The 24,993-nt window shown below is 45.0% G+C and overlaps 1 protein-coding gene across 3 annotated transcripts in view; it reads left to right on the top strand.

The window, feature by feature from the left end:
- The first annotated feature begins 354 nt into the window (after positions 1-354).
- Positions 355-24,993, top strand: part of WFDC1 (WAP four-disulfide core domain 1) — a 41,762-nt gene continuing 17,123 nt past the window's right edge. Inside the window, exons 1-2 of one of the 3 annotated variants that reach the window (XM_084812402.1) lie at positions 355-440; positions 18,787-18,967. In XM_084812402.1, the coding sequence (XP_084668528.1) occupies positions 18,830-18,967 (138 nt within the window). In that variant the 5' untranslated portion in view covers positions 355-440; positions 18,787-18,829. Of the gene's footprint in view, positions 441-18,366; positions 18,452-18,535; positions 18,639-18,786; positions 18,968-24,993 lie in introns of those variants that run through there. The other 2 variants (XM_084812401.1, XM_084812400.1) reach the window with 2 other exon arrangements.

The raw sequence follows: 24,993 nt of genomic DNA, 5'->3' as shown, positions 1-24,993 counted from the left end.
CCTGTTGAACTTCTGACTGTCCCAGACACCTATGAAATACACAGAAGCTCTGCTGTGGAGTGGTGGAATGGCAGCCCTACTACTGCCCCAGCAGGCAAAATAAAACATAAAATTTGTCTTAAATAACAACACTGCCTCCTTCTCTTTGGTTTTTTTAGTTATTCTCTTATTTCATCTGTTCTACATAATTTCCAGCCCCACCCGAAGGAAGCAGCCTCCCAAATGAAGCATACTGTTGGTGCAGTCAGAAGAGATTAAAGGGACTGGGTAGCCTCCTTGACCCAGCTTCCAGAAAGGCTTTCCAAGGGAATCGGTGCTTGCTTATCTTTGGAAAATTACTCAAACTCCAGTCTGGAACAGCTGGAGTCCAACTCACAGGCCTCTGAAATCACGCACAGACCATTAGCAGAACAGGACTTTAATGACCAAAAAAGTCAAAGGTATGCCTCAAACGAGTTCAAAGATGTGAGCTACTAACCCATTATTCTCATTTTATGGACTACATATTGATTATTTTTTTATTCCTATGTAACCTGTGCTGGGCTCTGTGAGAAACTGTTAAACTGTATTGTACAAACTTTGATTTTTGGTTTGTGCTTTTTAATAATAGGGGGTTGTACCCATAGTTGAAATAAATTTTGTGCTTGATATTTTATTTCATTACACTGAAGTTGTGGAAATACTGGCATACCCTTGACTTCTTTGGTTGTATATTGTGTGTCAAGGTATACATACATTCCCCTTTCTTGGTTTGATTTCAAGACTTTAATGAACCAAAAACTCTGTACCAAGCTGTGGCTTTAAGGCTCTGGCATCTAAAATTCTGACTAGACTACAAACAACCAAATAAGAAAAGAAAACTTATTATTATTATTATTACTATTATTATTATTAATTTATTTTCTTATTCCTTCAATTTCTTAGATGCCTTTCTCAAAGAAGACTCAAGGTCTTTTACAACAAAAATAAAATGTACAAAATTTAAAACCGCTAAAAACAATTATCCACTGAAATACCACCACCCCATAAAACAACTAAAACACCAGTGATGACCAAAACAATTCAACTGATGCATTAATGAGCCCATCATATGCCATGAAATGCTTGGAAATACAGGAAAGTCTTAACCATGTGCCAAAAGTGTAACAAAGTTGGCCAGATGGGCCTTACTGGGGAGAGCATTCCACAACCAGGGGGCCACCACTGAAAAGGCCCTCTGCCTTGTTGCCATCCTCTGAACTTCCCACAGAGGAGGGCCTCAGATTCTTTGGGCCTGGCTGGCCCAACACAATACACCAGCCTTCCCCAACCTGGTGCCCTCCAGATGTTTTGGAGTTCAGGTGCCATCAGCCATCACCAATGTGGCCAATGACCAGGGATGATGGGGGTTGTAGTACAAAACATCTGGAAGGCACCAGGTTGGGGAAAGCGGAGATAGGCATTATAAGGGACTGCATGGGGCATGAGAAATCAAGAAGTGCCAGACTACTTGGGAACATCCCAACAGGCAAATAGAGTGTTTTCCTTCAGAACATTGGGACCACCTGGATCTGGGGGAGGTACATCCTACCCCCAAACCATCCTGCACCATCAGTGCTCAAGCATTATTTCTTTGGGTCCCATACATATTTATAATATGCCCTCTCCCCCTAATCTGTTTTGCAAAATTGGAAAATTGACTGGTGTCCTTTAGATGTATTTATTTTTACATTCTGTGCACTGTTGGCTGCCTGGTTGTATTTATATCTAATCATGGCAGGATATGGCACATAAGTGAGCTGCCTCAAGTGGGGTTTGACCCTTAAAAGGCAGCCTAAAAATATTTGACATGAAAATAAATTGTTTCCCCTGCCTGTCTTCAACTTCCTTATGTTTTCTTGGAGGATGTCCTGGAATTCTGCCTCTTGCTGTGTGGTCACTCTGTAATCTTAACATTCACAGTAATTTCAAAAACAAAACGTGCACCCACACAGTGCTTGGCTTGTTTCTGGGGTGGTAGTATTGTGGTGAAGCATTTAGCCTTCTAATTTCTGGAGGGAATTCTGCGGAAACAAAAGGCCATCCCTTTCACTCCCTCAGCTGTCCCAGTGTAAGAGTTATGCTTTCAAGTTTGGAAACAACTCCTCAGCCATAGCAGCATGCCATGTTTTTGACCCATGCAGTGATTTTTTGACCTGTGCTGAAAGGATCAGATGAATTCGCAAGGGATACATCGATTGGCTAGAAGCCACGACAGCTGAATGGATCCTCCACATAAAGTGCATGGTTGCCAAATGACCAGAAAAAAACAATGCAGCTTGGCTGCTGTTTCTATGCTTTGGACAGTGGTTTGCTCTGTAGAAATGTGCAAATGAAGCATTGTGCCATACGGACGTAAACCTGTTGTGCCAAGATTCCTGATCACATGGAGGCTTCAACTCGTGTTCAAGTGAACACAAAAGCGTGCCCCTTCAGACCGCCCTACTCAGGGGATGTTGGGGTGGGGCTTGTGAGCGTGCCCATGTCTGCTCCCCACTTTTAGCCCTTGCATGACCAGGTGGAACCCCTGCATAGGATTTGTATCATCTGCTAATGTCTGGCCATTAAACCACCATTAAATGCACAGGTACAGAGACGGTTTGGAAATTGACACCCGGTTGAAAATTGACAGAGACTAGTTGGAAATTGACACGTAACCAGAGGTTCAGACATAGAATAGTTGTGGGTATGTTGTATTGCAGAGCAGTATGGTGGCCGTGTGTCCTCTTTTACAGTAGATGGTCCTCTATTTGAAGGGCTGCCAGAGGAGAGTCCTCTTTTTTGAAGGTGTCCTCTATTTGAAGGGCTCCCCAGTCCAAGTCTGGTATAAAGATAAAGAGCCATCTGCAGGGAGAGCAAAGTGGGCCTTGAAGTTTCCCATCAAGAGCACCTGGACAGCAAACTGGGCCAGGCTCGTGGGTCTCCTGGGCACAGTCTTCCACACTATAGCTAGATGTGCTTTACTGTAATTCAAATTATAATCATTATTATTAAATTTGCATCTATACATCTAAATCAGCATATGCAACTGTGATGCAAAATGGTGTCCTCTTTTGTCTTCTTCTTTGGCAATGCATTCCCCCCCCCTTTTGGGGGGATGATTCATAAGTGGCCACTCAAAGGAGCAGTGAAAACTCAGCCTTCCGATCTCTTTAAACTATAATGAACATGTTGCAGGGCCCATATTAGAAGCCCTCCTATGAAACTTTGTATGAACTTGCAAATTAGATTGGTTAAATTACAAACATCTTTGTGAAATCTGAACTCAGCAGACAATACAAGAGGAAGGCTGTTGCCATCATGTCCTGCTTGTGTGGTGGCCACAGGATCTGGGACTTGATGGACTCTTGGTCTGATACTGCAGACTTCTTCTCATGTTCTTAGGTTGTCGTTGTTGTTCAGTCGTTAAGTCATGTCTGACTCTTCCTGACCCCATGGACCATAGCATGCCAGGCCTTCCTGTCCACCGCTCTCTCCCAGGGTGTGCTCAAGTTCATATTCATTGCATCAGTGATGCTATCTAACCATCTCATCCTCTGCCATCCCCTTCTCCTTTTGCCTTCAATCTTTCCCAGCATCAGGGTCTTTTCCAGGGAGTTTTCTCTTTGCATTAGGTGGCCAAAATATTTGAGCTTCTGCTTCAGTATCTGTCCTTCCAATGAGCAGTCAGGGTTGATTTCCTTTAGGATGGACTGATTTGACCTCCTTGCAGTCCAGGGGACTCGTAAGAGTCTTCTCCAGCACCATAGTTCGAAAGCATCAATTCTTCAGCACTCAGCCTTCCTTATAGTCCAGCTCTCACAGCCATATGTTGCTACTAGGGAAACCATAGCTTTGATTATATGGACCTTTGTCAGCAAGGTGATGTCTCTGCTTCTTACTATGCTGTCTAGGTTTGCCATAGCTTTCCTCCCAAGGAGCAAGCATCTTTTAATTTCATGGCTACAGTCACCATCTGCGGTGATCTTGGAGCCCAAGAAAATAAAATCTGTCACTGCTTCCATTTCTTCCCCTTCTATATGCCAGGGAATGATGGGGCCAGATGCCAGGGTGAGTGTGGGGAGGTGGAGGGTGGTGGCTCCTAGTTCAGAGGGGCAATGAATCCAATCTGGGTTTCGGTCAGAACCAATCAGAACTCTAAAGGAGCTATCCAAAGTGCTGAACCCTATGCCCAAAATGGTTTCAGCACCTTGGATAGCTCCTTTAGAGTTCTACTGAACCCCAGAGCGGATTCACAGCCCCACTGAAATAGGCGCAACCATCCTCCACTAGTGTGGGGCTAATCCCAGCACTGACAACTTTTCATTTGAAGATCTGGGAAATTCCCATCACCAAGTTTTATGGCATTCTTGCTACAGTAGCCTGGCTATAACCAAAGCGATAAATCTACTTAACGCACACAAGGAACTCATCCTTTCAGCAGAATTTATTGAGACAGAGCGGGGCTTATAAATTCACTTAATACTTGGAGAATCCCAGAGGCCCAGAGCAGAAATCCGTTCTCAGTCCAAAATGTAATTCAGCTGCTGCAATTTGTGAAAATGGAAGGGCTGGTGCTGCATGTTGCCTTAGTGTTCATGCATGCATATCCACATGAATGTGTGCTAGAGGAGATGCATCCGCCCTCCCACTCGGAAGTGTAACTTCTGGAGACCCAAGAGGGAGAACTCTCCCTGGTGCATGGGGCATGAGCAGGTTAAAGGGAGCAGGTTAAAAGAAAAATGTTTCAGCAGCTTTCATAAGGTTCAGTGGGTAAAGATACAGAGCATCTCTATACCAGCCTAAAATCCCGCATTTAAAATGAGGCTTTCTGCTTCCATTTTAAATGCAGGATAACGGGCTCCCTTTACACGTGCTTCCTTTTCCCTCTCCCCTTTCCCCCTCCTTCCCCCCCTTCTCGGACTCTTCCATAGGTTTCATTGATCTCGCTCCTCTTCTTGTGGCTTTTCCTTTTCACAGAGGGAACTCAAGCAGAAGACAAGCAGGGTAATTTAATAGCTCATTTTCTCCAGTCTTTTAAACAATGGAATAAGGGTCATTTAGTGCAGGAGACGCCCTGGGGCCCACAAACTTCCATGAGTGAGCAATCCCAATAGCAGGATAAAAGGTCCGTATGGAGAAGCCCACACAAGCAGGAACTGCAACAAAATATTGTAGCATATCATCACCTTCCAACAACAGTACTCTTTTTCAGGGTTCCAGACTATCAACCATGCCCCCTTCCTTTTCAGCCCCACCCTTTCCTGTTTTTCTTTTCCAAATGACCTCAACATTTTATGGCCACTGAACATTCTCACTCCGTATGGTCTTGAGCTTTGGTGGGGCTGCTGGATTTTGTTTTGTTTTGTTCAAAAGATTCTGTAATCCTTGAGCTTTCCCCAAGCATGTTGATGGCTCCCTCTCATGTCACAGTGGCCTCATTTTTGCTCCAGTGTCTGTTGGCACTCATCCCCTTAGTCCATTATTAAAAGGAGTGATTAAAAAACACACAACAGATGTTTGGCTTACTCTAACTTATCTCAGCTTCTTCCAAGTCTGATATATATCAGAACAGTGTTTCAACTGACTCCCTGGTCTGTTCGCTCTTCTTTCCAGGCTCAGAGAAGAACACTGTGCAGGACCACACACAAGTACATACAACATACATGCAGGTTGTACATGCAATCTGTAGTCTACAGTTTTGAGGGTTCCAATCCTCAGGTTGATTTTTAAAATCAACATGTGTACAACCGGCCACACAAAAGCCTGTGCACACAGGTGCCCAGACTTCTGTATATGTGTACAACGCCATGTGCAAACAACCCTACAGTCAGGAAGGAAAACTGCTAGACCAATGAAAGCTCCAAAATGCATCACATAGGCCACCTCTACACCAGCCTAAAATCCTGCATTTAAAATGGGGCTTTCAGCTTCCCTTTTAAATGCAGGGTCATGACTCCCTTTTTCATGTAAGGATGGCAAAATGATAACAGAGGACAAAGAAAAGGCAGAGGTGCTCAATTCCTACTTTGGCTCAGTCTTCTCCCAAAAGAGGGTCTATGACCCCCCTGGCAAAGGCGAAGTACAGGCTGAAGGGGCAGGATTGCAGCTTGAGATCGACAGGCATATGGTCAAGGAACACCTCATTACTTTGAATGAGTTCAAATCTCCAGGGCCAGATGAACTGCATCCTAGAGTCATAAAGGAACTGGCAGAAGAGCTCTCAGAACCGCTGTCTATTCTCTTTGAGAAATCATGGAGGACCGGGGAAGTGCCAGATGACTGGAGGAGGGCTAACGTTGTCCCTATCTTCAAAAAGGGTAAAAAGGAGGAACCTGGGAACTACAGACCAGTCAGTCTGACATCAATCCCTGGGAAAATTCTGGAGCAGATCATAAAGCAATCCATCTGGAAGCACCTTGACAACAATGCAGTGATTACTCGAAGCCAACATGGATTTGTCAAAAACAAGTCCTGCCAGACAAATCTGATCTCATTTTTTGATCAAGTCACCTCCCTTGTAGACCGTGGGAATGCTGTAGACATCATATACCTCGACTTCAGCAAAGCTTTCGACAAAGTGCCCCATGATATCCTGATGAGCAAACTAGCTCGAAGTGGGCTAGATGAAACAACGATCATGTGGATCCACAGTTGGCTACAGAATCGGACCCAAAGAGTGCTTATCAATGGGACCTTCTCAAGCTGGGGAGAGGTAACGAGTGGGGTACCGCAGGGCTCAGTCCTGGGCCCAGTGCTCTTCAATATTTTTATTAATGACTTGGAGGAGGAGGTGCAGGGAATGCTGATCAAATTTGCAGATGACACAAAATTGGGAGGGATAGCTAATACTTTGGAAGACAGAAACAAAATTCAAAGTGATCTGGATAGACTGGAGTGCTGGGCAGAAAACAACAGAATGGCATTTAATAGGGACAAATGCCAAGTTCTGCACCTAGGAAAAAGAAACCAAATGCACAGTTACAAGATGGGGGATACGTGGCTCAACCACACTACGAGCGAGAAGGATCTTGGAATTGTCGTCGATCACAAGCTGAATATGAGCCAACAATGTGATGTGGCTGCAAAAAAGGCAAATGCTATTTTGGGCTGCATTCATAGAAGCATCGCTTCCAAATCCCGGGAAGTACTAGTTCCCCTCTACTCAGCACTGGTTAGGCCTCATCTGGAGTACTGTGTCCAGTTCTGGGCACCACACTTTAAGAAGGATGCAGACAAGCTGGAGAGGGTTCAAAGGAGGGCAACAAAGATGATCAGGGGACTGGAAACAAAGCCCTATGAAGAGAGACTGAAAGAACTGGGCATGTTTAGCCTTGAGAAGAGAAGACTGAGGGGAGATATGATAGCGCTCTTCAAGTACTTGAAAGGTTGTCACAGAGAAGAAGGCCAGGATCTCTTCTCGATCATCCCAGAGTGCAGGACACGGAATAATGGGCTCAAGTTACAGGAAGCCAGATTCCGACTGAACATCAGGAAAAACTTCCTGAGTGTCAGAGCAATACGGCAATGGAACCAATTACCTGGGGAGGTGGTGGGCTCTCCCACACTGGAGGCCTTCAAGACGAGGCTGGACAGCCATTTGTCAGGGATGCTCTGACTTGGATTCCTGCATTGAGCAGGGGGTTGGACTCGATGGCCTTGTAGGCCCCTTCCAACCCTACTATTCTATGATTCTATGTGCTTCCTTCCCCCCTGCTCCCTTCTCCCCATATCTGAGTCTTCCATTATCTTTCATTGATCTCACTCCTCTTCTTGCTGCTTTTACTCTGTTCACGAAGGAAACTGAAGTGGAACACAGCACAACGGGGTAATTTGATAGCTCATTATCTGTGATCTATTTAAAAACTGAACAAAGGGCACTTAGTGCAGGAGACGCCTGGAATGATCACGGCATCATGTAAAGAGCCCGCAAACTTCCATGAAGGAGCAACCTCAATCACAGGATAAAAGCTCCATGTGAAGGATCCCATAGAAATGGAGTTGCTGCCCTCATAGTAATGTTCCAAGGTTGTTGAGACGGAGTTGTTCATGACAAGTATGCCTCCCTGTACTGGCGGAGGAAGTGGTCATAACGTCCACCCTTCCCTTGTGATTTCTTCAGTCATAACATTATCAAAGGCAGTGTGGCATTGATTATATGGAAATGGCACCCAGACTTCCAGGGCCGGCCCTACCATTAAACAGAGTGAGGTGATTGCCTCAGGTGGCAGATGCTGGAAGTAGAGGCCTGTGTGCCATGCAGCCTGCCCTGCAACACCTAAGCTATCTTGGTGCCTGATGTGCAGTGGAGGCAGCTGTCCCATTGCTAATGTTGAAGAAAGATTCCATTGCCAGTCCAGTTGGCTTTTGTATGTGGAATGTAGAGGGGTACCATCTTGTTTTCCGCAACAGGCAGCAAAATCTCTTGGGATGGCCCTGCGTACTTCAGTCAGAGGCTTTCAGGCATGCAGTATCTACATGACAGACTTACACTGCTTTAGTTAGTCACAAGTGGAACCTGCAACAAAACCTGTTGCAATATGGCTCCTGTTCAGGATTCAAGCCAGGCACCCATGCCCATTTCGAGGATGCTCCCTTCTGTTCCCCTCCACCCTGGTTTTCCATTCCCTGACCATGCTCAGTCCTCGTTGGGTTGCTGTGGAGTGGGGGTTGCCACCTTAAGGGGTTTCTTTTTCCTAGTGCTTTATAGACCTCTGTAACCCTTGGGGCTTCCCCTAGGCTGCTGATACCTCCCCCTTGTGCCTGCGTGGTGCCATTTTGGCTACACAAGCAACAGCACTCACCCCATGCAGTTGTGAAATAAAAGGAGCAATTCCCTCTCTTCAGAGATTATAGTTCTGGGAGAAGGGACTAGGGCTCTCTTACAAAGAATGAGAAGGGATTAGGGCTCTCCTACAAAGAATTCCCAGCACCCCCTCAAAACTACAAATCCCAAGAGGGTAATGCCACCTTCAGAGACACGTTTTGTGGGGATGCAAGAGAGAGCCTTCTCAGTGGCCGCTCCCAGGAACTCCTGGTAAAGGGGGGCTAGGTTTATTTATTATGTTTATATCCCAGCTTTCTTCCATCATGGAACTCAAGGTGACCACATGTGGTTCCCAGGTGGTCTTGCCTCCAAGCACTGACCAGACCCAGACCTGCTTAGCTTCAGCAAGGTGGCTGCCTCATGTGCCTTCAGACTATGCTCCCTCTGTGCTCTCCTCCCACTGGCAGACAAATATGTTTTTATTCAAGCAGGTGTTTGGTGCGTAAGACAGTCTGCTGGATTGGGTGTTGTTTTTATTCTGTTATTGTTGTGTGTTAATTTACTTGCTTTATGATATTAATCAAGATGATTATGATTATGATTATTTTATTTTTAGATACTATGATTATAAGCCACTTTGCGTGCAATTATCTTAGAAGAAAGGTGGGGTACAAATCAAATTAATAAATATAAGGTTCTTTGATGGTGGGGTGGAAGCCAGGGCTGTTAAACTGCCTTCAAAACAAATATATAACTTTGTGGTATAGATATGCCCTCAGTGCCTCAGAATGAGGTTCCATCTGTCTCTCTTCCACTCACAAATATTTGAGGGGGGGCGTTCTTACTCATGCATGGAATTAAACAGAAAATTCCTAAGCCCATTCTAAATCTAGATAAGTTGAGATGTTTTCCTGAACACATCTCTAAAAGGAAAGAAATCAGGAATGTGTTGGTGACAAATGTTGTGCGATATATATATAATCTGAGTATTCTGCGGCTGATGAAATACACATGGCACAAGACTAGTGGAATGACTTGGCGGAGAGGTAGAAACTATGTTCTTCTTCAAGCCTTTTATAAATGAGGATATGATCGCCAGCTTGCAGAAATGAATGGTCAGTCCTCTAGCTAATTGTAAAACCTATCTGCATAGTACAATCTAAGTTGCTCCTAATCCTAACATGGAACAAAATGAAGTGTAATAATTCCCTCCCACATTTCTCTATTTTATGAGCCCATAGTGATTTCCAGACTGTTTTCTTCCACCCAATTATGTGGAAAGTGTATTTAATTCATGGGTGATGTAAGATATATTTAGCAGTATGCATATATCTGGCCTATTTCATATGCAGGTTGGAATTTTCCATTCTCAGTCCTTGAATAGTTCCGTTGGGCTTGCGTTGTCAGAAGGAGGGGAGCCTTTGTGCCCAATATGGATTGCTCCACTTCCTGCTCCCTATCATGTGGTTTGTTCTCCCCTGGAACTCCACCCCCTTGAACGAAATGGCTCCCCTCAAGAGCACTTCCCTTTTGAGCACATGGACGCTCTGCCTTTCCTGTGACAACACCCTTGGACTTCCCAAGATCCCCTGCAGTTCTTTGCACTGTTGTGGCAAGTCAGAAGCAAATTGTGGCAGGCTGGCAGGCAGGCACCAACAGTCTCTCACTGCATCCAGTTGGCTTGACTGTAACTGCCGAAGCTGCTGGACCACCTATTGCCTCTTTTATGGGTCAGCCCTTCCCATAGTGGCCAGGCTCAGCCTTTGATGGCATCCTGGGTAAGTCTGCAGAATTTGCATATCTGCATTCTTCCTACCCAATAGCTGATGATATTCAAAATGACAACATAATTAACTATGGTGGAGAGAGAAAGAGGTGCATATTAGGCAAAATAATATTTTGCCTAAAAGAGGTGCATATTAGGCAATTTTTGAACATGATTTTCACCAGTATATGCATATTTGGGTGCATTGCCCTAATGCATGCATCTTTGTGTGCATGTTTTGACTGGAAAACTGCATGGGAAATTCAAAGAAGTGCAAATCTGGAAGGACAACTGAGTTTTGGTTTGCGCATTGGCTTGAAGGGGTGAAATTAGGCAAGTTTACATTTAAAATGTGGGAATTTCTCCCAGATCCTTAGTTCTGAGATGAGACAGCAAGTAACAAGATGAGAAGATGGATGAAACAGCTAACACTGAGGTAGGCTTTCCTTCCAAGAAGCAATTCCGTGGTCTCGTTGGATGTGACCCCTGGGACTTTGGCTGCCCTTTGAACAAATCCTTGACGGGCATCACAGATAGAACGACTTTGTCTCCCATTCTGGATGATCAACTGCAGTTATGTTGCTAGTTCCTGACAGTGCCAGGCTTTCTGTGGTGCTATTGTTGCTCTTTTATGCATTGGGTCCATAGTGTACCTCCAACTCCACGTTAACAATGAGCTGTGTCATTTAATGCTCCACGGTGGGCCATTTGAAAATTCTTTGTCCCAATCTGGATGCTAATAGCAAACTCTTATCAATGCTAGCCAGAATTTTTTTATTATTTATTTATTTATTTATGTGTGTATTTATTTCATTTCTATACTGCCCCATACCCGAAGCTCTCTGGGTGGTTCATGAAAATTAAATCCACAAGGCACAGCATAAAACAATATAAAATATGAAAGCTTAAAACCACAATATTTTACACAGTACAACCAGATGAAAACCTAGCAGCAATGCAGAGATTTAAAACACCAAAGCTAAAAGACTAGGAAACTAAAATACTGGGAGAAGAAAAAGGTTTTCACCTGGCTCCGGAAGGAGTACAATGTAGGAGTCAGGCGAACCTCTCTAGGGAACTCATTCCACAACCAGGGTGCCACAGTAATGAAGGCCCTCCTCCTGGTAGCCACCTGCCTCACTTCCTTTGGCGGGGGCTCACAGGGAAGGACCACTGATCTTAGGGTCCAGGCAGGCACATATGGGAGGAGGCAATCCTTCAGATAACCTGGCTTGATGCAATCCACACTTGGTGCACTGAGGCCTTAAAACAGGGTGCTTAAACGCAGCCATTGTGGTTTGATCCAGCCCACCTGGGGTCCCAATTTGGGCCTCTGAGGTGTCCCAGAAGGTCCTGCCAACTTCCCCTGGCCTAGCCCCCTCCCGACTGAAAAGCTTCCCAGTTTTTGTGCAGTTTTTTTCCTCCATTAAAAAGGGGTGAACTGCCTCTTCTAGGGCTTAGTAACTGGCAGTAAGAACTTGAAGGTAAAATATGCTCGTATTTTTGGCATATTGGCCCTGCCCCCTTTTGCCTTCACCCACCCACCATTGGAACGCAGTCCCTGGGAGGTTCTCCAAAACTGAATCCAGCCCTTGGGCCAAAAATATCAAAAATACTGGCATATTTTACCTTAAAGCTCTTACATCCAGCAACTGAGCCTTAAGGGAAACATTTCAACCTTTTAGAAGGGGTGGGGAGAACCATGTTAACACTTTTCTTCAGGGTCTCTAAAGGGACTCGGAGCAAAGGCCTTGTACAGGAACAATTAACTATTTTAATTTCTTAATGAAAAACATAATAATGCACAGGTAATAATTTTACATGAACAATTCACTTATCACCAAGACAATTAAGCAGAGCACAGCCCTCCCAAAGTTCTGTCTCTCAGCTTGAATCCACAACAAAAATATAAATAAAACTTCTCTCTGAAGCTTGCTTTTTCTCCTGACTGAAGACGGAAAACAGTCTCTACTCAGTTCACTCCAGCTTCGCAGCAATCTCCTCAAAATGGACTAGGATCCAGCAACACAGGAACAACTTGTTAAACAGGTGCTTATACAATATAAACAAACAAGTAACTCATAGTGTTTGGGAAAAAACACATGACTCTTTAAAAAAAAAATTCAAAAGGAACCATCCGTAATATCCTGTCTCAGGGGTTTAGGGTCTGACAGAGAAGAGAAAGCAAGCTTCTTCCACACTGCATTTTGGTATCTGCCTAAAATAGCAGCCACTCCCTATCTCACTCCTTTACTGAGCATGTGCAGGAATATTCTCACTCAGAATTCTTAAAGAAAAATATACCAATGGCTTACACATGCAATAGCTGGGAAACCAGCAAACAATTGGCAGTTGGGAAGAAAGGGCTGGGGCTATCTGGCAAACCTCAAGGGTATGGATTGAGACTGCAAGTGGGCCAGATCTGACACGTGGTTCTGAGGTTCAACACCCTTTATCCTCTTGCCCCCACCCCCAACTGCCTTTCTTCACTAACTGTAGTGGCTGCTGGAGCCTCGGGCCCAAATAGGATATTACCCCATGATTTTCTTTCTTTCCTTCGTTTGATATTATTTATATCCCACCTGTCTATGAAAATCCCTACTCAAAGAGGTATATAGAATAATCAAGAACAAGCCAAAGCACAAATTCTAACAATAACACAGTAGGCCAATGGCAGCCTGTTCCATGACATAGGTGCCACACCCAAAAAGGCCCTGTCTCTCATCCCCACCAATCACACCTCCATTAGCGAGGGGACAGTGGGAGGTCTCCGAAACTAAAGACTTCAAGCAAGTCAATTTGCTGATTGAAGATTTCAAGCAAGTAAGTTTGGGGAAGAGGTGGTCCCCAAGACGATGCTGTCCATGTGCACACAAGAACAAATACTGGCAGGCACCCTGTGCATCAAGAGCACAGGGGTGGCAAATTGGCACATTGCCAAGCCCAGTTGAATTATTTATTTTTATTTCAGTACTCAAATTGATCTACTGCTTTCTACAGAGGTGTCAAAGTGGTGAACATAAAATGTATTGTCAAAAGAACAGGAAGGCATAACAACAAAACTACACAGTAACACAATAATAAAAATATTGATAAACATTAAAACTGCACACTCTAATATGCATTGCAGACCATAGCTGGCTGGGTCGCAGTTTGGAGAAAGCCTGAGTGAAGAGATGGGTCTGAAAAACTTCAGAACTGTGGGGGCCTGTCTAAGGACAGTCTGTGATGCGTTTCAGAGGGCGGGCGCTGCAACACTAAACGCTCTGCTGCAAGTGTTCCCAAGGCAAACCTCAGGAGCATGCGGCACGCTCAAAAGGGCTCCTTCAGATGATCGCAGAGATCAGCCAGGGATGTAAGGGGTGAGGAGATCCCTGAGTTAACCAGGCTCCAAGTTGGTAATACCACCATGATCTACCATTGTGGATTAAATTTCATGTTGTTGTTGTAGTATCTCACACTCAAAAACTCAGGATCACATATTCCATATATTCTGAGCAGGCTTGCTCTGCACAACTGTATTTGCCATCTGTGGCATATGGCTCCCAGATGGCCATGCCGAATCAAAAGAGGGGCAGATTTCATATTAGACGCATCCTTTTCATTCCTGTGATTAACGTTCTTGACTCCAAGACATGGACTCCCTTTCCCGCCATATCCAGCAATTTATTTAAATGGTTGCATCCACCTGCCTGATATATGCCAAGTTGGGTGTAGGCTGTCCAGACAGCCAAGGCAGGCAACAGGGACAGGGCGCATGCACAATACTTTAGTGGGCATCCAATGAACTTGATTAGTGGTAGCTTCAGGACACACTGAAGAAAATACTTCTATCTTTTTAGAATGGGGGGGGAGCTATTGGATTATTGCCAGTCAGCGGAAAGGAGGTGGGGCCAGAGGAAGGGGTTACAGTCATTTGGGGGGCCCCAGAGGGCCAGATGGGACCTTGGGTGGGCCAGATTTGGCTCACAGGTCTGAGGTTCGACATCCCTGATGTGTGGCATTCTCTGCCGCAATTATTACATTTCTGTGTATTTGTTCTATGCAGACGCAGCCTCTTGCTAAGACAGTTTACAAAGGAGATGAGACCAATTCAGTGAGGAGACGTCTGTCAATGGCTGTGCTTCTGGTGGTGTCGTAAGAAGGTAGAGAGCTTTGGCTATGGGGCAGTATAAAAATGTACTAATGTACAAAGCCGTGAACAACTCAGGACCAGGATACCTGAGAGAGCACCTTCTGCCTTACCAACCTGCCTGGTCACTGAGGTCATCAGAGGGCTTGCTCCGGGGCGGGGGGGGGGGTCCATATGGACCTATGACCCAACTAGAGTCCACCAGGAGAAGAGCCTTCAGTGTGGCAGCCCCCTTTCTTTGGAACTCCCTGCTCCTGGAGGTCAGGCAGGCGCCAACAGTGCATTCTTTCCAGCGCCTCCTGAAATCAGCACTCTTCCAGGAGGCATGCCTTAATTGACCAGTCACAGTTTTTATTGGCATTGTGTGTTTTTAAACCAGTTTAATTTGAATGTGGTGTTTTAATCTTTTTGTTCTTTTACTGTTTTATTTCTTGTTCACCGCTCCGAAATTTGTACTAGATATGGAGCGGTATATCAATATTGTAAATAACATCAATAAATAAATGCAATAAGTAAGTAAGTAAGTAAGTAAGTAAGTAAGTAAATTTGCCCAGACAGTATTGTACTGGAGTGCACCAGGGGATACAATGAGAGACCTCCTATGCCTCAGGCTCATTTTGTAGCTGGCTGCCTGGAATCTATTGCCCTCATGCTCGGCTGGAGTCCCCCGGTGTCTTTCTTACTGCAAGAAATGAATTCAAGAAGCGCAAAGCACCCAAACCCACTGGAAGACTACCTGCGGACACTGTGCCGTGGTTCCCGCATTGCCGACCAAGTGACAAAACAAGGTCGTCGGCTGACTGTAGGCTGTTTTTGTTTTGTTTTTCCTTCCTTCAAAGCCCTATTCTCTGGGCTGAGGGTGATAGGACTTTTAGTCCAACTCATCTGAAGGGCGGCAGGTTAGGGAAGGTTGCTCTTGACATTTCTCTAGACAGCGTCCTCATTTTAAGTATAGTAATGCTTTGTGCGCCGTTTCAATGTCTCTGTGCTGATTAAACCATCCGGGCACTTTCTGGGCTTATGGAAATACCACCTTAATTAGATGCATATGGCTTCATTCATGCAATGTGCAGTTGCGCCAATAAGGACAAACAAGGCAAAACTTGTCAGTCCGGCCCTACCGCACACGTTTACTCAGAAATATAGACTACTTTTTGCTAAGGGGTGGGGCAAAGCGGTGCCATTTCAGACTGCATGTGCAGGTTTACATGTTCGAAAGCTAATTAAAAAAAAAAAAAGCATCCCTGCATGTAGAAAACTAGGGAGAAAGCTATGTTCAAAACCTTCCCCTTGACATCTAGCTTTCTCTGTGCATGGATGGTTTCATTGGTTTTGTTATGAAGGAGACCTCAGTCATGCAAGTCATTGCTGGCTGGCACAGTGTAGCTCAGACACAGGAGTACCACAGCTGTGAGAATTCTACCTTAACCTAAGAACATAAGAAGAGCCCTGCTGGATTAGACCAAAGGTCCATCCAGTCTAATATCCTGTTTCCCGACTAGATGCCTTTGGGAAGCCCACAAGCAAGACATGAATGCAATACCCCTCTGTTGTTACCCCCCCCAAAAAAGCTCCTACAACTCCCAGCGTGCCCCAGCCAGCCATGCTAGCTGGGGCATTCTGGGAGTCGTAGGACTTTTTTCTGTCTAAACATGCATAGCATTGCACCTTAAGTTAGTCTTGTGGTCAAGTCACTCTGAGTTCAGTGGGGCTTACTGCCAAGCAAATGTGGACTTAGAACTGGGATGCTGATTAATTTCATTGGTTAACATCGCTATAATAAATATAGTTCGGTGGATGGGATTTCAGCAGGGTGCCAACACTAATAAGGTCTTCTCCTGGGTCACCACCCACCTAATTTCTGAAAGCTGAGGCACCCAGAGAAGCAGATCCTAAATTTGGGGTAGTTCCTGTAATGGGAGAAGGCAGTCTTTCAGGTACCAATGTCTCAAACGTTTAGGACAGCGTCCTGCAATCTGGTGCCCTCCAGATGTTTTGGACATCAACTCCCATCAGCCCCAGCCAGCATGGCCAGTGGTTGGAGATGATGGGAGTTGTGGTCCCAAACATCTGGGGGGGCAGATTAGGGAAGGCTGCTTTAAACGGTTAAAAACAGCTATTTTAATTGAGCACAGAAACACACTGGGGGCTGATAATATTCTTTTAACACAGGTGGAGGTGCTTTTACAGGACTGCTTGGCTCAACCAGCCTTCTCCAAACTGGTGCCTTCCAGATGTTTGAGACCACAGCTCCATTATCCCCGACAATTGGCCATGCTGGCTGGGGCTGGTGGGAACTGAAGTCCAAAACATCTGGAAGGCACCAGATTGGGGAAAGCTAAGCTAAATCCTAGCTCTTGATTTGTTTCAGTTTGGGGGTGAATGGCTTTTGCACAATGGACTTTCCCCAGCTCTAATTAGGAAAGACAGACTGCTTAACAGGAAATTAGAACATTCTTCAATAAAAATGTTACAAACTGGGGTGGGGGGATTATTGGAGTTTTGAGGCCTTCTGCCATTTGAGAAGGAAGAGAAACTTCCCAAATATACAAAGCTTTCCAAGGCCAGTACCATTTTGAAAGTGTTGTTATCAAGACCAATGAATGACACATCCTATGGATCTTTCTCCCCACAAACACACCCCTTGACTGCTTGCTTTCTCTGTATTGACTTGTCCAATCAAAAGTGAAATAGGGACGGTTGATTGCGATGGCTGAAAGAAATACTGGCTTTGTGGTGACACTTCCTGTGCATTCAAAGAAATGCATATGCATTCTTTGGAAGCTGAGCACATGACTCCCTTCTTACAACAGCTTCACTGGCTATTTCCTGGCATAGTTCAAAGTCCTGGTTATGACCTATAAAGCCCTGTACAGCTTGAGACCAGGCTACCTGAAAGACCGCCTTCCTCCATAGGAGCCTGCCTGGGTTTTAAATTCACCAGGAGAGGCCCTTCTCTCAGTCCTGCCACCACCAGAAGCACGTTGGGTGGGGACACAAGAAAGGGCCTTCTTGGTGGCTGCCCCCAGGCTCTGGAACTTCCTGCTAAGAGAGACTAGGTTGACCCCCTCTGTGTTGTTTTTCCAGCAAATACCATTTTATTTAGGCCTTTGGCATTTAAGCCAATCTGTTGCTGAAAGGGCTTTTAATTGGTCAGGTGCTGTTTATTGCTGTGATGGTGGAGTTTTTTATTTGTTTTTATGCTGTGTTTTAATTAAGATTTTGTTTTAATTTGGATTGGATTGTTAGCCACCTTGTGTACCTTTCTTTGGCAGGAAGGTGGGATATAAATCAGAAAGATGATAGATGATAGATAGATAGATAGATAGATAGATAGACAGATGATAGAAAGACAGACAGATGATGGATGGATGGATAGACAGACAGACAGACAGACAGCCTTCTGTTTCAGAAGCAGTATACCTCTTACTGCAAGATGACCGTAGGTTCCCTGAGGCATATATTGTATTTGACCATTCTGTCAAACAAGATGCTGAACATGATGGACTTTTGGCAGAACTTCTAGAAATGCTTGATTGCATTGGATGTATTAGGGCCTTCAGCTTCACAAAGCAGCAAGAAAAGAAAGTACAGGACAGCTGTGATGGACAGGAGTCTTCCCTTGGAGAGCTTCTTTCCACAGCTCACCCGGCCTATTCCTCAGAGACCTTTTTTATATTTTTCGGCTTCCCCCCTTCCCCACTTACAGCAGCTGTCATCTGATCCTCTCGTTCTCTCTGGCTTTGAATGGGCCTCTCTCTCTCTAGGAGTGCCAGATGTTGAAACAAAGGTCTAAAAATAATCTTTCCATCTATCTTTCCAGGGAGGGGGGAGGGGGGCACAGCCTCCAAGCAGCTGTGAGGCAGGAGAACCTGATCAATCTTGGAGCCAGAAACGTCTTCGATGAAAGCAGAACTTGCTGGTACCAGATCCAAAGCCACCTTCAGCCTGTTTTAGAGGGTGAATTTGTGTTCGAGGTGGGGCAGCAGGAGCTGTACTTTTGACCGAACAACCAACCTCCTTTTCTCTCTTTTTCTTCCAAAGAAATCTGAAGCTAATTTTATTCTCCTCCACAGTTGGATTTCGTTTGGAATTTCTAATTTTTGTTATTATTATTATTATTAGTTTTTATGGTGTGAGAAGAGGCAGGAGACGACAGGCGTTGGAAATGGGGCCCAAGCAACATTTCAGCACAAAGATCTTGGTGACGACTTTGTGCCTCGCGCTTCTTCTCTGCCCGTGGATGAGCTGTGCAAAGAAGCGCTGGAGACGAGCACTGCACCTGAAGCTGACGGAGAAATATGATGTAAGGTGATCTGATTTTGTGGGTGGAAGAAAGGAAAGCTAAAGGAATACATAGAGAATTGTAGAATTTTCAAGTTGCAAGGGGTCCTCGGACATTATCTAGTCCAACCCCCTACTCCAGCCTTCCCCAGCCAGGTGCCCTCCAGACAATTTGGACTACAACTCTCACCATCCCACACTATTGGCCATGCTGGCTGTGGATGATGGGGTCCAGAGTTCTAAACATCTGGAGGTTGGGGGAGACTGCCCTGCTCAATGCATAGCATAAGGTGGGGATGATTTGTTAGTGTGTTGTTTGACAGAAAAAGCAGAGATGCACAAGCAAAGCACAGATAATGGGTTAGGATCATTGGTGGGAAAGAGCCTGAGAGAACCCACATTTCAGTTTCTACAGCTTGCTGTTTGAAAAAGAGGGGTCTGTAGGTGGCTGAATTTTTTGACCAGCTTTTTACATTTACATTCATAATGAATTATGAATAAGACCTGACATTCAACAGAAGCTGGATTCAGTCTGAAAAAGGGCTCTCCCCCAGGACTTGCGCCATAGTTCATTTTCCATGCTCAAGCCTAGCAAGCAACGTGGCAAGTATTCATAAAGAAAACTGTGCCTTTGGGCTCATGAAGAGTGCCCTTGCCCTGTTGCAGCCAGATCTGACCCATCTGGGAAAAGGTTCTTGGATCAGAGAGGATGTGGTCTAATCAGGCCCGAGTGCCTCTGAGCCTGTGCAGAGTGTATATTTTACTGCCTGAACTTTTGGGTTTAGAGACTGTGTCCTCTTTTGGTTGAGCTCCACGAACATCTAGGCTGCTATTATGCACACATATCCAGTAGACTCAATGGGACTTGCTTCTCAGTAGATGCACATAGGATTGTGCTGTAAGTCTTCCTCCTCTGCATTGACACTTTGCATTTTACATTTAAATTATCCGCATGATTATTAAGCCACTGCTTTTTAGGCTTGTTTAAATGGAAATGTTTATATTAAGCACCGTTTTTTAGTGTAACATTGTTTTTGAATTATTGCGATTGACTTCTTTGTGTTGAACTATAATTTAATTATTTACTGTGCAGTTGTTTCTTTGCTTTGCCAGTCCATCCTTGCACTTCATATTGATATCTTGTTATATTAACATGATAATTTCAGATAGAGGGCTTTTCTCTGAAAGCCCTTCAAACAGAGAGCTGCTCTCTATAAAGTAGGTCACACAGCCACCCTAGGAGTGGTATTGGGTGGAGTTGAACTCCCAAAAGAGGAAATTGACCACAGGGCAGGTGGAAGTTGAAAGGGTGCAAAGTATTGTTTGAGGCTGAAATGGGAAGGCGTTTTTATCACCATTTCCTTGAAAGCCCATTTCCTATTATTGTTAGCTGGAGTGATCTAGGATTACGAAGAATGGGAAGTGATCAAAAGGCAAGTTTCTTTTTTGAAAAGGAGAGGATTTTAGGGTGACTTATGCTAGAGGAGCCAGTTAGTTTTAGATAGGGGGAGGCAGGTGTGTGCCCTTTTATACAAGGCTGTACTATGGACTCAAAGCTTCTAGAAGGTATCTGTGTCATGCTTTCTAGAAGCTTTGTGTCCACAGTACAGCCTTCCCTATCCTGATGCCTTCCAAATATGTGGGACTACAACTCCCATCATCCTATCCATAAATAATCAGGCACCCACCTCCCGCCCCTATCTACTTTGTTAATGGGCTGACACACTCGCTCCCTGGCACAGATTTGCTTCTCTGTGGCCAGTATGGTCAAGAACGGACATGGGCACTGTGATCTGAAGCAGGCTTACTCAGAAGCAATGCTTACCCACTGAGTTCAAAGGGATTACTTCCAAGTAATGTGTGTGTGTGTGTGTGTGTGTAAGTGTGTGTGTCTATACATACATACATACATACATACATACATACATATGAGATGCTGGATAAATCCACCGTGGACTCAAATGAGGCCAGATTCCAAAGAACCCCACCTCCAGAGTCCACGGCAGACTGGCCGCACTCACCTCAGCATCTGGAAGAGTTCCCGCAAGGCGGCTCTCCGGCTTCCTGTAAGACGCGATAGGCTAATGGCAGCTGCCATTAGCCTATTGCAGGAAAGTTACAGCCGTAAATGGCGTATTTTACACCATTTGGTCGTACGGCTGCAAATGTCATAAAATACACCACTCACGGCTGTAATTTTCCCACAGTAGGCTAAAGGCAGTCGCCATTAGCGTATTGTGTTTTATAGCAAGCCCAAGAGCCACTCCGCCACCTCCAGCAGACGTGCTGCCGCAAGGCCCCAAGCAGCCCACATTGCCCTGCAATGGACCCCCACCCCACCCCCGGACCGGACAGTGGGGGCTTTGTACATCTCTAATACATATAGGAGGGTAGCTTTCACTTATGAAAAACCCAACAAGCATTTAATTCATCATAAAGCAAAGAGTCGGAAAAGTCATGCCCATATAGTCTTGCATTAGATCAGGTGTGTTGAGCCTCTTTCAGTGTGAGGGCCAAATTCTACTTCGGAGAAGTTCTCGGGGACTGCATATTTTAGATTAAAGCTCTTACTCTCCTTAGGAGAGGCATTTCAACCTTGTAGAATGGGGGTGGGTGTAATAGCTGGGACTGACAAATATTAACAGTCAAGGGGAAGGAGTGGAGCCTTCTGGGGAACCCTAGAGTGCCAGATTGGGACCCCAGGAGTGCCACATTTGGTCTGCAGGCCTGAGGTTCTGCACCCCTGCGTTAGATTAAGTCCCCCAAGTCAAACCTCTCCATCTCCCACCCTGCCAACCTTAACAGCACCAATGTCCTCCACTTGAGGCAGTCTCTTTGCCTCTCGGTTGTCCTTAGTGCTGTGCTGAACATTTCTCCCACGTTTTGTTCGACCATTCTCATTCAATTTGACAGAAAAGAAATTGCTTGCAAAAAGAAATTCTAAGGAGAAATTTCAGAGAAATGCTCATGGGTTGGATTTGGGGGTTCTTGAGCTTACCTTGCTTGTGAGGTGGCTGAGGAGTGTGCATGAGTGTCCTGTCTGTCACTGTATAGTCATCTCTGTGGCAGCCTGGAGCCTCCTTGGCTTCCCACACGTCAGTTAAAGCCATCATGAGGAAGACATGGCATGAGGAAGATGAGGCAATTCTCCCCATGGTACTTCTTTCAGTTCAGAAAGTGCTGGTGGCCTGGGAGGCTGCAGAGCAATGGAAATATGTGTAATAGAGAGTGAAAGCACACACAGCACCCTCGGCCACCTCGCAGAGATTAGGTCAGCTCAAAAATACTACGAAAATAAATTCAACATTCTGCCTCAAAAAAGTGGAAGCCTCACCAGAGTTGATGCTGTTTCCACCTACAGAAGCAGTACAGTAAACTAAAAACGCTTAGGAAAAAAGAAAGAATCTGTGCTATATAACCCCTGCCAATAGTGAGCCCCATCTGTGACAAACGGTTGGAGAATTCTCCTCCCCTAGGTGAAATTTGGTGAAATTCTCCCCCCAATTCCTCTGCCCACAAATAGGCTGGAGAATTTTGAGAGGCCCTTTGCACACAGCTCTAGTTGACCTGCCTCCCCTTGCAGTTTCTTCCTATTAATCAAAGACATACGTGGTGTCTTTGACAAGTCAATAGCACCTGGATGATGTGCACCTAGAAATAACAATATTTTCAAAAGCTACGGTGATCAGAAAGTGTGTATCCTGGGGGGATCAGGCACTAGGTCTATTTGGCATGTATTATCTTCATGTTAACAGAGCTCCTGTTCAATTGTGTCATCTCTCTGAGACCGGATTACAACCACACCCATGCAGGTGGATTTCTATTTTTATCTTGGCTGGCACTATACACACACACACACACACACACACACACAAATTGTGTGTGTGTGTGTGTGTGTGTGTTGGCAGTATATTTGCAAGCCAAATCATTGTTGTTCTACTATGGCAGCTTTCCCCAATCTGTCACCTTCCAGCTGTGTTGGACTATAACTCCCATCAACTCAAGCTAGCAGAGCTGCTGGCTGTACATGATGGGAGTTGTAGTCCAAACACATCTGGAGGGCACCAGGATAGGGGAATCTGTATTACTGAAGCAAAGCTACTTGAAGACATCTGTCTGTACATTTCTAGTCAGTAAAAACAAGACCTGGAGCTAACTGTGGCTCAGATCATGAGCTGCTTCTTGCAAAATTTCGGCTTAAATTGATGAACGTCGGGAAAACCACTAAACCATTCAGGTATGACCTAAATCATATCCCTTATGAATATAAAGTGGAGGTGAGGAATAGATTTCAGGGATTAGACCTGATAGACAGAGTGCCTGAGGAACTATGGACGGAGGTCCGTAACATTGTTCAGGAGTCAGCAACGAAATCCATCCCAAAGAAAAAGAAATGCAAGAAAGCAAAGTGGCTGTCTGATGAGGCTTTACAAGTAGCTCACGAAAGAAGGGAAGTGAAAAGCAAGGGAGAAAGGGGAAGATATACCCAACTGAATGCAGAGTTCCAGAGAATAGCAAGGAGACACAAGAAGGCCTTCTTAAATGAACAATGCAAAGAAATCGAGGAAAACAACAGAATGGGAAAGACTAGAGATCTCTTCAAGAAAATTGGAGATCTCAAGGGAACGTTTTGTGCAAAGACAGGCATGATAAAGGACAAAGAAGGCAGGGACCTAACAGAAGCAGATGAGATTAAGAAGAGGTGGCAAGAATACACAGAAGAACTATACAGGAAAGATCTGAATGTCCCTGATAGCCATGATAGTGCGGTCACTGAACTTGAGCTGGACATCCTAGAGAGTGAAGTCAAGTGGGCCTTAGGAAGCATTACTAACAACAAAGCTAGCGGAGATGACAGTATTCCAGCTGAGCTATTTAAGATTCTAAAAGATGATGATGTTAAAGTGCTGCATTCAATATGCCAACAAATTTGGAACACTCAACAGTGGCCACAAGACTGGAAAAGGTCAGTTTACATTCCAATTCCAAAGAAGGGCAATGCCAAAGAGTGTTCAAACTACCGCACAATTGCGCTCATTTCACATGCCAGCAAGGTGATGCTCAAAATCCTACAAGCTACGCTTCAGCAGTATGCGAACCGAGAACTACCGGAAGTACAAGCTGGGTTTCAAAGAGGCAGAGGAACTAGAGATCAAATCGCCAACATTCGCTGCATCATGGAGAAAGCAAGAGAATTCCAGAAAAACATCTATTTCTGCTTCATTGACTACACTAAAGCCTTTGATTGTGTGGATCACAACAAACTGTGGCAAATTCTTAAAGTGATGGGAGTACCAGACCACCTTACCTGTCTCCTGAGAAACCTGTACGAGGGTCAAGAAGTAACAGTAAGAACCAGACATGGAACAACCGATTGGTTCAAAATTGGGAAAGGAGTACGACAAGGCTGCATATTGTCACCCTGCTTATTTAATTTATATGCAGAGTACATCATGAGAAAAGCCGGGTTGGATGAATCAGAGGTCGGAATTAAGATTGCTGGGAGAATTATCAGCAACCTCCGATATGCAGACGATACCACCCTAATGGCAGAAAGTGAAGAGGATCTAAAGAGCCTCTTGTTGAGGGTGAAAGGGGAGGGTGCAAAAGCTGGTTTGAAACTCAACATTAACAAAACTAAGATCATGGCATCTGGCCCTATCACTTCCTGGCATATAGAAGGGGAAGAAATGGAAGCAGTGACAGATTTTACTTTCTTGGGCTCCAAGATCACCGCAGACGGTGACTGTAGCCATGAAATTAAAAGACACTTGCTCCTTGGGAGGAAAGCTATGGCAAACCTAGACAGCATAGTAAGAAGCAGAGACATCACCTTGCCGACAAAGGTCCGTCTAATCAAAGCTATGGTTTTCCTAGTAGTAATGTATGGCTGTGAGAGCTGGACTATAAGGAAGGCTGAGCGCCGAAGAATTGATGCTTTCGAAGTGTGGTGCTGGAGAAAACTCTTACAAGTCCCCTGGACTGCAAGGAGGTCAAATCAGTCCATCCTAAAGGAAATCAACCCTGAGTGCTCATTGGAAGGACAGA

Source organism: Heloderma suspectum, chromosome 8, assembly GCF_057233095.1.
Source record: "Heloderma suspectum isolate Gila_16-S chromosome 8, 16-S_ref, whole genome shotgun sequence".
In the NCBI taxonomy this organism is placed as follows: Eukaryota; Metazoa; Chordata; class Lepidosauria; order Squamata; family Helodermatidae; genus Heloderma; species Heloderma suspectum.
Note: the sequence above shows the minus strand (reverse complement) of the source record. Positions and strands in the feature narration are given on the sequence as shown.